This window comes from Thunnus thynnus, chromosome 6, assembly GCF_963924715.1.
Source record: "Thunnus thynnus chromosome 6, fThuThy2.1, whole genome shotgun sequence".
In the NCBI taxonomy this organism is placed as follows: Eukaryota; Metazoa; Chordata; class Actinopteri; order Scombriformes; family Scombridae; genus Thunnus; species Thunnus thynnus.
In genome coordinates this window covers 23,754,128-23,768,940 of record NC_089522.1, presented here as the reverse complement: position 1 = coordinate 23,768,940, position 14,813 = coordinate 23,754,128, and the positions used below count along the sequence as shown (strand labels likewise).

The 14,813-nt window shown below is 38.0% G+C and overlaps 1 protein-coding gene across 1 annotated transcript in view; it reads left to right on the top strand.

Annotated features, from left to right (window-relative positions):
* The first annotated feature begins 861 nt into the window (after positions 1-861).
* Positions 862-14,813, top strand: part of LOC137184782 (acid-sensing ion channel 1-like) — a 52,276-nt gene continuing 38,324 nt past the window's right edge. The window contains exons 1-2 of the mRNA XM_067592771.1: positions 862-3,935; positions 10,591-10,786. Of these exons, the coding sequence (XP_067448872.1) occupies positions 3,574-3,935; positions 10,591-10,786 (558 nt within the window). The 5' untranslated portion in view covers positions 862-3,573. The remainder of the gene's footprint in view (positions 3,936-10,590; positions 10,787-14,813) is intronic.

Here is a 14,813-nt window from a genome sequence, read left to right as displayed (position 1 = left end):
CTGTTAAAGGGTTTTTTAGGGACTTTTTCTTTATTAGAATTGAGGCTCTAAGGACAGAGGATGTTGTATTGCTGTACAGTTTATAAAGTCCCCTGAGGCAAATTTGTGATCTGTGATATTGTCCTACACAAATAAAATTGACTTGACTTGAAAAAGATTATTTTAACAACTTCAAAGCTACTTCATGGGAAATAAAAGTCTGAGATATAATAGTCTCGTAAACTCTGGGATAGGTACTGGACACAAAAAAATCAATAAAAAACTATTTATATTACTGTTTTTTATTTGGATATCCTGGCACATGTGAATGTCATGAAATGATTTTGATGTCACTTGCCCCCCTTTTTTTTATATATATCCCTCATTTCCTTCCTTGGCCTGAGGAAGACCTGTCGAAATGTCACAAATATAATTAGAGGGAGCTGCGGGTTCTCCTTGTATTGCAATTAAATGGAGCAGTCTTCTGGAAAACTTAGCTCTTAACTGAAATAACAGTCTCTGAACATTGTGATTGTTTGCCCTATAAATACCAGATTACACAGTTCTCTGCAGGAAATCCTCCAGGAAATTATTAGTAAATTACTGGCCTGTAAAATAAAGTGTTGATGTTTTATTTCCCAGCATACAATAGGGGTTTAAATTCTGTTTTAAACAGTCAGGAGTTAAATTCTGCTGGAGAAATACTGACTCCTTTAATTGTTTATTTATTAAGCTGGCCAAGGTAGTAAAATTTAAAAATATTGAGTTTAAATTGCTGGAATCAGCCTATTAAATACTAATAATATGTGTATGTTTCTTAAAGTAGAATATAAACTCCCCTGAGGTTGCTGCAGAAAACATAAAATTCCCAGAAAAATATATTGGGCACTGCCCTGTTGGCAGCTGCATAATTTCTCATTCATTTAAAAAAACTCTAAATGAAATGCAATAGAGGTTCAGCTCAACTGCATTTCACTCTTAATTAAAAACAATGTCGATCAGTACTAAGTGTTGGCTTTTAAATGAGAGACTGTGGGTTAAAACACTTTAACTTCAAACTTATAGTTGGATTTGATGACAAAAAAACAGCATTTGTTTGCTGCAGTGTCACAGTTTGTTACTCTACAGGTGATGTGACATAACATCACACAGTCACATAACTAAAAACATCAACACATGAACCATGGGAAGAGTTTGCTTAAGCCTCATAAATATATCAAACTTAATACACATGTCTGCATTAGTTATCACTGTTTTGCCGGATTTGAGATATGAAATGCCCCCGGGCACATGCAGCGGCGAATGTAGAAGGACTTTTAATGTCACAGATTACGTTTTTGTTTTTTTTTTCTCCTTCATGCTGATTCATTTAGGGTGGGTAATGCATCTTTCATGACATGTTATAAATATTTTGTTATATTAACAAAGCTTGAATTAGCCGTGTTGCTCAGCCAGATCCATTTTTCACTTCAGTATCCAGCTAGGGACACTAACTGTCGTTGTTTATTCATGATGGTCCAATCTAAACAGGGCACATAGTATTTTCTTTTTTTCTTTTTTTGGGGGGGGCGACTGGTAATTAATTTGTTTTTTGAGAGCAGCAAGTTAGGACACTCTGCACACACATCACATCCGCACCAGAATCTCTCTCGAATTCAAGTTTGAATTAAATTTACAGAGAATGTAGGACAAAATGATTTTTTTTTAAAAATCATGACATACACACATATATTAAAAGATCAGATCTGGTTTAATAATGCAGTGGTAATGATGAGAACTAGATGAAAAAAGATAAAATAAAAAATCAAATGGAAGAGTCAGACTTTAAAGGAACTCAGTAAAGTTTTATTTGTTTTTCCACTGCAGGGTGTAACATGCTCTGACATATTTGATATTTACCCCGAGTAAATACTGCGTTATGTTTTGGCCTATGAGTGAATTCTGGGCATTTGAGTTGGATTCTGCTCTGTCTCTACTTCCTGTTGTCGGCAGTACTCTCAGCGGTCAGTTTGTATTTAGTTAAATATTTGGTTACTTTTTTACAGATAAAGTTCAGTTTACTCGTCATGAGGAGTACTACTCAGCCTGTGAAAACAGTTGTATAAAGTCTTACGTGGTTTTGCAGGGAGCTTTCCAGTTTGATAATTTAACCATGATGATGTCAGAGTGACATCATTGGGGTTATCACACATTAAGAGCCTGTTACAAACTGCGGGTTTGGAGTTTGAAAGAAAAAAAGTGTGTGTTAATAGGCAGGGGGAGTCTAATGAAATCCGGTATTAAGTTGCATTATGGGAAATGTAGGGTCCATTGTTTTTGGGACATAACTCATACTAACGACAAAAAAGTCGAGATATCTCAACTTCTGCCGCTTCGATTTTGATAATTCTTTGTTATTTTTCTGTCTTTTATGAGATACAAAGTGTAATATTGAATCACTGGAATGCCACTTTAATGCCTTGTTTGGCCTCTTAGTTTTGTGTTTTGATCCAAATAACACTGAAGTTTACTTTGAAGTGTTTTTTTCCTTTTTTCTTGGCTATAGTTTTGTTGGTCCAAATTATTTTAACCTCTAACCTTCTCTCTCTCCTACGAAAAAAAAATATTATGTTGCAAAAAGAAAGCTGCAGAAAGATGCTTTCCAAATCACTACAATAGAAAATGGCACTTCATAAATGTCCCTAAAGGAATCAGTATCTCTCTCTCTCTGTCTCTCTCACTCCCTCTCTCTGTTTTCACTCATTTCTTGCTCACTGTGCGGGCTGCGGTGCTGTGTAGTGAAGATGTGAAACTACAGTAACTCAGAGCTCACAGGTGAAGAGCAGAGCATCAGTTCACTCTTCTCTCCCCTCTCTTCACCACTGCTGCTGCTGCTGCTGCTGCCAGACAGACACAAACATGAGCGGAGGAAACCTCACGACTCACCACCGGACCAGAATAACCAACCGTCTGACTCTTTAACACGTTTTTATATTCCGTGAGTGGAGGAAACCTCCTGACTTGACCTGAAAATCTGCGGATAGGAAGGGACATGAGTGCGGCTGGGCTACAAAGGAACTCTCAATAAATGAGCTGAAGTGTCAAAAGGATTTCTTTCTCTTTTCGGTCTCCGGGTTTCCTCTTGCTGGCGTGCAGGAATGATGTGTGCTTCGCTGGACTTATAATCGACCAGTAAATTCGCAGGCTGATGAAACACTTTGTCAGTCCTTGTTTCTCTTTGCTTTACTGCAACCCAGTGAGAGAACCGCTAAACATCACTGTAGTGCAGTGGTAATGGACTCTCGTTTTGGCATCTTGGTTATGCATGCTTTTGAGTCGCCCTGCTTTTGCATGTCTGCTTCTGTGAAATGCATAACTCACAAGTCCTGCTCGTCTGACTTCTTTAGAGAGCAGCGGATGCTCAAAATGTTTTCCCACCAATCTGCATGAGAGATGGCGACCAAAGTCCAAGGGTGGTTATCTACACGGTCACACCTGTTCGGGTGGACAGGTGAATGAATGCATGAATACTGGCTCAGTTTGTCTCAGCAGCAAGTGTTTTTTGAAGCTGTTTTCTGACTCCGGCATTCAGATCGAGCTTGTTGCACAGTAACGATGGATCTCAAAGTAGAAACCGAAGAAATGGACACAAATCAGCCTCCACCTCTAGAAGTTTTTGCGCACAGCTCGACCCTTCACGGGATCTCTCACATCTTCACGTACGAGCGGTTCTGCATCAAACGCTGCCTGTGGGTGGTGTTTTTCTTGGGCTCCCTGACCTTCTTGCTGTACGTGTGCGTGGACCGGATCCACTTCTATCTCGAGTACCCGCACGTCACTAAACTGGATGAGGTCACGACCCCGATCATGACGTTCCCCGCGGTCACCTTTTGCAACCTGAACGCGTTCCGCTTCAGTCGAGTGACACGCAACGACCTTTACCACGCAGGAGAGCTGCTGGCCCTGCTCAACCAGAGGTAACAAGTGCAATCACATTTATTTAAAAAAAAAAAAAAGTGCAAAATGAAGCCCAGAATTTAATGTCATGAGCTGTTTCTACTGTGCATGTGGCTTTTATCTCTAATAATTTATTCTGGTCATGTTTTTTTCAGTCTATATTTCCTCTTTAATATCAAATCATTTCTTAACCCTTACATACTGTTCATATTCTCACTCATATTTGAGTCCCTGTACCAAAATTTGAACCACAAATGTATTTTGCATCAATAAATATCTTATCGGTCATTACTAAATGATGTGATTGATCCTTCATTAATGTTTCAGAGAGCAGGAAGCAGAAATCACACTATATTATGATCTCATGTTATCTAATACATAACAGCCATGATTATTTTTATTAATTTATTGAATGTGAAAGATGCAACAGCATTGACCCAGAACACCCTCTATGTGCAAAAATGTATATCAACTGCAAAAAAATAAATCATTTTGAAATATTTCCATTTTTGTTGGAAAAGTCATAATATTTCAGGTTTAGAGAAGGTCATATAGGATGTTTTTACTGCTTTCAAATGACAAATTGGTCAAATTTGACCCGAACAGTATGTAAGGGTTAAACTCTTCATCTTTTCAACCTGTCATTATAAATCTATGAATTGGTTTCATATTGCAATTATCAGTGGTGGAATGCAATTTACTGAAGTACAAACTTGTGGCTCATGTACTTTACTTTAGTATTCCAATTTTTTGCCACGTTATACTTCTACTCCACTGAAATCCAGAGGGAAATATTGGTCCTTTGACTAGAAATGTGACGATTAGGCAATTAGTTGATCAAAAGGAAATAAATGGGCAAATATGATGATTGATTAGTTGTTTAAGTTGTTTTTTCATGCAAAAATACCAAACATTTCACAGTTTCAGGTTCTCAAATGTGAGAATTAGCCGCTTTTTTGGTCTTATACATTATAGTGAATTGAATATTTGGGGGTTTTGGACTGTTTGTCAGACATAATAAGAAATTTTATGACATCACTTTGTGATTAAGGACACTGTGATGGTCATTTGTCATGATTTTCTGATGTTTTATTGACTAAATGATTAATTGATTAACCGAGAAAATAATCAACAGATTAGCTGATAATGAAAGTAATCGCTAGTTGCAGCCCTACATTTGACTACACTATCAAATGTATTATTGACATACTTTGCAGATTAAGATTTTAGATACAAAACCTACATGATCTTATAAAATATGATACACATTGCTTCTTACACATTAATCCAACAGTATTAATAATGTAATAAAATGGGGTCAGGGGCCATTTTTCTGCATCGAGTACTACATTTTGCTAAAATACTTACACAGCTTGTGTAGTATGTTTAATGCAGAACCTTTACATGTAATGGAGTATTTTTACAGTGTTGATATTGTTACTTTTACTCAAATAAAGGATTTGAATTCTTCATCATCCACCACTGGAAATTTTGTCTCGTACATCCAACAAACTCATAGTTTCTACATTTTTGAGTCAAACAGCGCTTGGAGAGCAGGCTTTTCAGGCTTGAATTAACTGAGGCATTATAATCAGAGAAGTCCAGCCGCCTTGTTGGTGCAGCTGAAGGCTCTGGATAGTGGATCTGGCAACAGCATGTACTGTATGCACAGGACAGAGCTCCAAAAGATTGAATCCACTTGTTTCTCAGTTGTCAGAGATTTTGCTTTCCTGGAAAGCAACCATACTGAAAAAAAAAAGAATGAATGAATAGCATATTTTCAGCAATTTAGAGCACGTACAGGGCTGTCCAAAAAACAGAAGAGAAAGAGGAAAGATCTCACAGAGAAAGAGAGGGAGAGAGGCTGTGACTAATCCTGGCTTTGGATGCCGTTTGAAACATGTTGCTTTCCCTGCGGTGTTGTAATGTTGTTCCAAATGTCAACAGAGGCAGTGATAATGAAACAATCAGCAAGATGGCTTTAGTGCTACAGAGTATTTCAGGAGAAGAGAGAGTTGACCATAATCTGTCATCTGAATATTTAAAATAAATGAATAAAGTGAAAGCTTAGAGCTAAAACGATGTGAGTGTCTGACAGGCTGTCAGTTAAAGAGATAGAGGACAGTGCTAAAGGCCTCTAGTGGCTTTACTTTTATGTGGGTATACAGCCAACTTCTATCCTAAATTTTTAATGAAGATCCCAAACTGAACACTAAAATTAGCATTTTTTTTCTGTGACGCTGGTGTGACTGATAATCAACACTTGCCATCTGGATTTTATTTATTTTCATGAATGCATCTCCTAATCCCACATTTCCAGGCAGCGAATCACAACGAAGACTTTTCAAAGTTGGAGACCAAAAGCATAAAGGGGCTGATTTTCCCTCTAAGTTTCTTTCTCCGTGTACTCATCTCAACTCTTACACTCTGATGTAGGTTTAGGGCTCATTATCCTGCCTCCCTCGGCAAGGTAGTGAGGCAATGCAACGGCACACTTAGCCGTTATACCCGCGGCCAGAAATGAAAGTGCTTGTGGCATGAAATCCATTTAAAAATGTTCTCCGCCCACTTCCCATGTTTGGAGTCACTGGTCTGGGAAATGTCTTGTGGCATGATAGTTAAGCTGCACACATGCTGAAGTGTCAGCCCTCGCTGATCCTGTCGGCTCATGCTTATGGGATTTTATCTCATAAGTGCCTTCTTGGCAGGTTTTTCCAATACACAAACAGCGAGGAGCAAATGCCTCTCCTCAATTAAGTTCTCCTTCAATCAAACAAAAACACTCTCTGCCTCTGACATAATGGGGTTTAGACTAATCTTAATGTGTTACGAGGGGCTGCAGAGCAAGTGAACCCGGATGCAAACACAGACGAAGAGACTGGAATTAAGTAAAAGAGATTTATTGCAGAGCACGGGGAAGTTTAGGCTGGTAGCTGAGAGCCAGGAACTGAGGCTGTGGCAGATAGTGGGCTGAGGAAGCAGGTCCAGAGTGAGATCCAGGGAGACTAAGTTGTGCAGGGCTGAAGGCAGAACAGCAGGACTTGACCAGGCGAGGGGTAGGAAACAGGGGCCGGAGGCAGAGCAGGCGAGACTGCGGGGGACAGGAGACAAGGGTCAGGAAACGGGCAGAATCAAAAAATTGCAATTTGCCAAGAATCAAAAAGAGCCTTCAAGCATATCAGCACTAACTAGTAGGAGAGACTACGATCTGGCAGAGTGGAAGCGGCAGGGCTGAATATATGTAGAGGTCTTGATTATTGAGATGACGTGCAGCTGGTGTAGCTCTGCTCAGACTCCAGCACACCTGGACACACACACACACACACACACAAACACACACACACAGGGAAAGAGAGGGAGGAAACCATTCAGGGAGTGGTAGCAGGTTAGGGAGACATTGAATTAGAGGTAGAAGGTGTGGCGGATGATGTTCCAGGGACAGATGTAACATAATGTCACAAAATGAAAAAATCTATCAATTATTTTTTGAACCTTATTGCAGCTTATTATTGATTTAGTATTTGGAAGATTTCAGTTGATTTCAGAGTGTTAAATGTCTCTTTGCCCTCACGAAATTTTTTTAAAAAAGGATTATTGCGCGTAGTTGGAGGTTTTATAAAAAATTTAATCATGTTTATGTTGTAATTTCACATCATACATTACCAGCTCTTGTTTAAATAAGACAAGCCACAGAATCTCATTTGTATGGAGTGTATTAACAATACCTTACACAAAAGATCAATAAGAGATCATATTCACATGAAAGTGGCTACTTTCATATGATAAATTTCTAAAAAAAAAAAAAAAGGCCTTTCATTTGAGGTAGAGTTTGAGAAAAAAAAATCCAAGCAATCTGCTCTTTGGTGAGCCCATTAAAATTTTGACATTTTTAATAATAGCACAGTAGGAGATCACAGCGAGGGTAGAGAGCCGATACATTTACAGCTATTCTGCTCTCTTTTAATACAAGGCAGCGTGGTCAGATTTTTGCAAGCTCCATTAAATGAAAGGAAATTTCCCAATGCCACTGATAATGCTGTGTGTGATGTGGGTTGTCTGGCTCCCCACTCGCGGGCCTTTATTCTCAAAAGGGACTATGGCTGGTGATATAGACAAAATGAAATATCACAGAAATTTAACTGAATGCCACACTGCAGTATCGATAATGTGATTATGTATGTGTGTCTTGGTGGTGTGGAATTATCGTTAGCGATAAAACATGGGGAGACATTCATTGTTCGTTTTATTAGACTATCTAATAAGTTTAGGATATTTTATTACTTCACTGTAGTCCAGCTTTAAAGACCAGAAAGAGACAACTTGATATCTCAATATTATGATATCCATTCCCAGCTCATACCTGGTCACACATGCATGCACACGAACACAGACACAACATAAAGTATATGAAATAATTAGTTTGTTTCCCAAATAAAAAACATACAGTTGCTTGTAAAGAATCTATAATGACACACAAACAAAACCGAGAATATGGCATCAATTAAGCTCAGTTTAATGTAAATGTATTATATAAATCATGAACGTTAACCCAAATGTAAATGAAAATTTTAAAAGACTTTAAAAACAATAAAACAGAAACGTGCAACCAAAGCAGCAAAAGTGTAATCATTTATCCTCTAATTATTGTGTAAAATAGCTGATTTTCATTTTCTAATCATTTCTTATGCTTTTACGTGTCTTGAATGAGCACCTGAAATGACTAAAGTATAAAAAGATGATGTAACAACAAGGTGTTATAAATTTTTACAGCTCTTAAACTGTTTTCACCCTCGTTGTCACCTTGTTAAATTCTGGTTTTCATTTATATGGTTTTGGGCTGTTCAAGACGTCCAACAAGACAAGAGTTCACATTCATGATTAAAACAATACATTTACAGAATTTATTTTTTAAATTCATGACATGTTTTTTATATTTACATCAAGCTGATCATGTTTTGACCCTTTACAAGAGTTTACAGCCATGCTAGCAACTGTGTGACGCCATACACAGCTGTGTCTTGAGCTAAATGCTGATGTCAGCATGCTAATATACTCACATAAACAACTTATACATTTGTTTTTGTAGTTTTTCGCTCATCACCTTTTGCAAGCAGAATAAAATGATTCTTTTTGCAGTTGACGCTAACATACTGATGTTTGTAGGTATTATGTTTTCCATGTTGACAATCCTAGTTTAGCATAGTAGCATGCTAATTAGTGCTAAATACAAAGTACAGCAAAGGTTGATGGGAAGGTCATTAGTTTTGCAGGAGTTTGGTCAAAAACCAAGGTACTGGGTAAAAATTTAAATTTTGACCTGATGATGGTGCTGGGTGAAAAGTTAAGAAATCACCGAAATTATCACAATTCATTTTTAGGGCGACATGAGTGTGCGTGCCAAATTTCATGGCAATCCATCCAATAGTTGTTGAGATAGAAACTACACATGGGAACATAGCTATGGTACATCATCTAGGAACCATGAATGTCTGCACGCAATTTTTTGCCTGTTTATCTTGGAGATAGACTGGTACATCCATCTTGATGATGTAGAGATATTTCACTTCATAAATAAAAACTTTGACCTGCTGGTGGAACTACAGGAAAAGTCAGGGCGTCACTGAAACCAGTAGGAATGATCCTCTGGAGACCATGAATATCTGTACAAATTTCATGGTAATTCCATCAAATAGTTGTTGAGATATTTCAGTCTGGACCAAAGAGGTGGACCAACAAACTGATACTGCCATCACTAGATCAACACTAAAAATCTGTAATGATATACAAAAAACAAACGACATGGAAAAGGCATCTTATTCTGCATGTTCTTGCTTATTTTTCCAGGTGGGATTTAGATCAAAGCATGCCTTAATTCATGAAGATGTATCTAAGAAGTGACAGGAAGAATTCACAGATTGACAACATTAATGAGCAGAGATACTTGCAATGAGTGAATTTATTCAGAGTTAAAGGTACAATGATTTATCTATTTTTTCAAAAAAAAAACTCTCAACAGTTCCCTTTCTTCTTCCTTAACCACGTCTTAAATATTTTAGTCAGCCTTACTCTTACAGCAGGATATCAATCAGTTTGAGAATTCACATGAAAATTTAACCGAATGTCCTCATGTCCAAGACAATTCAATCAACATAAACATAAACACATTTTTCACTAAGTTTTAATCCATTTAAGTCGAAGTAATGTGTAGCCTGGAGCTGCCACACCGACAATGAATGGACGACCGGCTTTATGGGCCCCCACAGCTCTTGTCTGAACTTTATTATATTCTGTACAATAAAACATTACACTCTGGTAGTGCTATCGGTTCTGAGCCAAAAAATGCCACAGAAAAACCATCTTGTACGTTTTTACTGTCTGTTTTCTGTCCCTTTTGATTCACTCTGGACTGTATTATTTTTAGCTGTGTGTGAGCGGAGCAAAAGTTCACTGACAAAGACTCATAAACCTTCCTTGAGAGTGTGAAAAGAAATGTTTCAAGGCTGAAACTCACTTTTTATGAAGTCTGTTTTATCATCAGGCAGCGATTATTCGCTGTGAAGACGTATGTTCAAGGAAAATTCATAAATCCATCTCAGACTAGGGGATATAAAATTTGCATTTTGAAATGTATGAAATATTTCTTTGACCTCTCGTTCTCTCCGCTTGTCTGCCCAGGTATGAGATCAGGGACATGCATCTTGTGGAGGAGAGCGTTCTGGAGAGCCTGAAGGTCAAAGCCGACTTCCACAATTTCAAGCCGCGACCCTTCAATATGCTGGAATTCTACGACCGCACCGGTCATGACATCAACGACATGTTGCTCTCCTGCCACTTCCACGGCACCGAGTGCAGAGCGGAGGATTTCAAAGTGGTAAGTTTGAAGAAGATGATCCGATCATGATTACAGAATAAGTCTCGTGATATTCTTTGTTTTTCTTATTGTCAGCAAATCCCACGAAAAGACCAAAACCACGAATGATTTGATTCGACCAACAAAGTGTTGCCTGTGTAGACAAAGTCTGATATAGCTTATTCCTCTGTGCCATAGACCTCCACCAAAAACTATTAAAGTCAAACTGAAATTTAAATTCTTCTCACTTTCCTTTTTGTGTAAAGAAATTAAATAAATATAATCTATAATGACACTACAGCTATGTTGTGCACATTTCCCCATTTTTCAAAAAAGGATAAAGCCATTTTGTGACATATCTGTGGAAACAGCGTCTAAGCTTCAGTCCTCTGGGTGGCGTTTCCCATGTTGACTGACCTGTGAGAGGGTCGTGTCCAAAACAAGCGGCAACTACCACAACCTAAATCTTTCTGCTAATAATCATATTTTTATAAAAGCAAAAATTACTGTCGTGCGGCTCCACAGCTGACAGTGATTAAGTCCAAAATCTCAACTGACTGCTCACTACTGAGTGTCAATTATATAGGGGGTAGCAGATGAATGATTAAGGGAGTGGTTTCCGACACAGCCTCCCTCATTTACTCATTAGTGCACACTCAAAAAAAATGGCAGACAGTAAATATAGTGTACTGTTTGGTAAATAAAGGGAGTGATTTCTGACACAGCCCCAGCGTTGCTAAGAGACGCCCCTTCAACTTTTATGGTGAGCTAATGACTGAAGCACAGTCATAGTCCTGTATAGCCTACAAACGCTGATAAAAGACATTGTTTGCCCCCTTTTCAACATAGTGTTGGTTTTGTACTATTAGCATCTGTCCCTTTACAACATTCAACATTTTGGAGGACCCAACTCACTGTTAAGAAGCCACAGCAGCTCTGCCAAAGGTCTGCACCTGAGATTTTATAAGATTTTGTATTGTTACACCCTTTGCTGAATTTTCCCAGCAAAATGTCCTTAGAAAAGAACTCTTAATTTAACCAGACTTCATTGCAAATCAGTCTCTACTTATCTGACATCTGACTATTATAGATATAAGCCATAGTCAAAGTCTATCTTTGTAAAACTAGTTGTTTGAATATTACAGTGCAGACAACACACACAGTAGAAATCACTGAATTATCTATTTATAGTGGGTTAAAGAATGATGAACCCCCTGCAGCAAAGGACCTCTGAGTGAGCTGAAGGAAAAGGCATGTGGTTTTCTGACCTCAGGATACCTGCTGTGTTTTTGCTGCTTTGAAACTTGAAAACTCTCTCAGGTGAAAGTTGGTGACAATACATGTTGTTGTGTAGACATATATGTCTTTTATATTCCCAGGCGTATGAACATTTATAGTATAAAGTCAAACTGATTCTTCTTGTCCTTGTTTTATGATGATAACGTAGGGTTTATGTTTTGAATCTGTGCCGACAAGTTCTCGTTAAAATTTATGATCAAACATTGTTTTCAGCTTTTTATCTATTCAGTTGAATCCCTACGGCTCTGTGTAAATGTTTACATCTACCTTTTCATCTTTTTATTATCATTCTCTACTTCAAAGCAATATCTGTCTTTGAAATCAAACAAATGCGGAGAAGGGATGTGGAGATGGTCAAAGAAATAAAAAAGTGTTAACAGTCCATTTACATTATATATGCAACTGACAAGTGAGTTTTCCCTGTAGCAAAGAGTAGAGCTGCTGGTTATAATCTCTCTGCCATAAAGGCCTGCTGTTGCTGCTGGCCCACCCAGACTCTGCTGCCAATAGTCTCTCTGGCATTGGACGTGGTTTTTAATTTGGAGCTGAACATTGATCATTCCACAGCAGCCTCCCTGAATAGATTAGATTAAGTTTAAGGTAGTTTTTCTTTTTTTTCAAGAAGCCTCTCGTATCTTTTCAGTGGATATCTGTGGTGGTGTGGAAGAAGTTGTAGATCCTTCTATACATATCATCCATTATGTGGTCACTAACATGTCACGTTGCCAAGTGTTTGAACTGTATAGCATCGATTTAACCAGGAGAGTTGACTAAAAACAAGCTTGTATGTGGTGGCCTGAAATATTTATTTTTGGCGGGGGAATATTAATACACATATTCATACATGAAGAAGAGCCACTTACTGTAGCAGCTGCACTGAAGTGGCTTTGAAGTGCTTTGATTTCTGCTTATGGGCAGAGAAAACTATATAACTTACTATTATAACTATTTTTCCTATTAACCCAATGAAAGAAAAACCTTTTTGTCTCTGGGCTCAGTTTGAAGCAGTGAAGCTGCAAGATTACCTCAAGTATTAGATGTCTCTGGTAGCACGGAGCAACTCTGACCTATTTTTTTTTTCAGTTTTCTTCAATGACTCCTCTTCATATTTACAGTTCAGACAGCTGCCTACATTAGTGGGCTACTACAGCCCTGTAGGTCTCTTATGTTGCCTGATTCAGGCTTTAAAAAAAAGGAGACTCTACCTTCGGGGTTGTGTAAACTTTTGAACTCATGGACACTCTTGACATCTTTAAAAAAACAGCTCAAGACCTTTGAACCTGTTTAGATCTGCCTTTATTTGGTTGTTTATTGTATTATTTTCATTTTGTGTTTGCATTTTATACTTGTTGCTTTTGTCTTAGTTGTGTAGCAACAAAGGACTGATCTAAAGAGGTGCTACAGTATCAATATCAGTATTAATACAGATAAATTACTTAATTACTCTGATCAAAGGTATAAAAATACACCTTATCAAATGCTAAATATTAAAATTTAATAGCTTAGCATTTTCTTTTATTTTTCAGCTTTTTTTGCAGAGCTGATAATCTAATATGAACATGAAAATACACCGTTGACCTTGTGGACACATATCTAAACTTTCTAAACGCAAGGTCCATTTACTTAGCTATTCCTGGAGCTTTCGATTGTATTCCACAGCCTTCTTTACTGAATGAAACTTGCTCCAGTGACATTCACCATGCCTCCACTGCTGTGTATGGTGGGGAGGAATCTTAACCCTTTCGCAGAGATATTAAAGTTAAACTGAAATTAAAGTGTGTTTTTTTTGTCTAATACAGCATCCATATCTGCTCTGTGAATCTCTTTTCCTGTGTTCTCCTTTGAGCAAAAACTTAAACCAAAAGGGAGTAATTTATATTTTAAATTCTTTGATTTCATGATTTTGACCCCTAGTTTTACATAATTTTGATTAAATAATGTTCAATCATCTGCTTATGGAGCTGTAGCCCTTATGTTGATACAGTAATTCAAATCTTGAATAAAGCGATAACGTGGCGTTCAATCATAGGCAGAGCAGACGGTCGCACTGAGCCTGATAGCATCCTGCTACACAAGAGCCACAGACTCTGAACAACAACCCACATTAGCTTTCCTGCTAAAGTTTCCTTCTTCTTTAAATTACAAACACATCTTGTCCTGCACCTTAGCTTGCTGAATGAACCACCAAACAAACATTTGTCAAGGAGAAGTGAATGTTAGCAGGTTAGATGGCTAATTAGCTGCTCAGCTGCAGCACATTAAACAGCATGTTAACATACCTGCAAATGTCACTCTGGACCAATTAGATGCTGATTTGGTTGTTGCTCTCATGACAGTCTGTCTGCCCATGACTTGTAGCTGCAGCAGTTTGATAACTAACTCGGTAGCCTGCCAGTTATCGTCAGTCAAACACAGACACCAACATGCTGTCTGAGACAAAAAGGAGCATTTCTGATATTTGCCCAAATACCTTTTTTTCATTTTAATAATACAAAACTAACAATACATTGAAAAACATTGTTCTTGACTGCAGGGATGATTAAATGTGATTTTAGTTCGATTTTAAAGTGTTCTCATAGTCCAGACAGATAAGGGAGTGCCACTGGGTTGTTCCTGGTGGTCCCTGTTGAGTTAGCAGCGTCCCTTCTGACCATCATCCATCCCCGGTACAGATTCGTTAGCTTTAAGTCAACCCCACACATGTTGCACCTCCCTCTTTCTGTCCACCTCTTCGGTGACAAGATGTTTC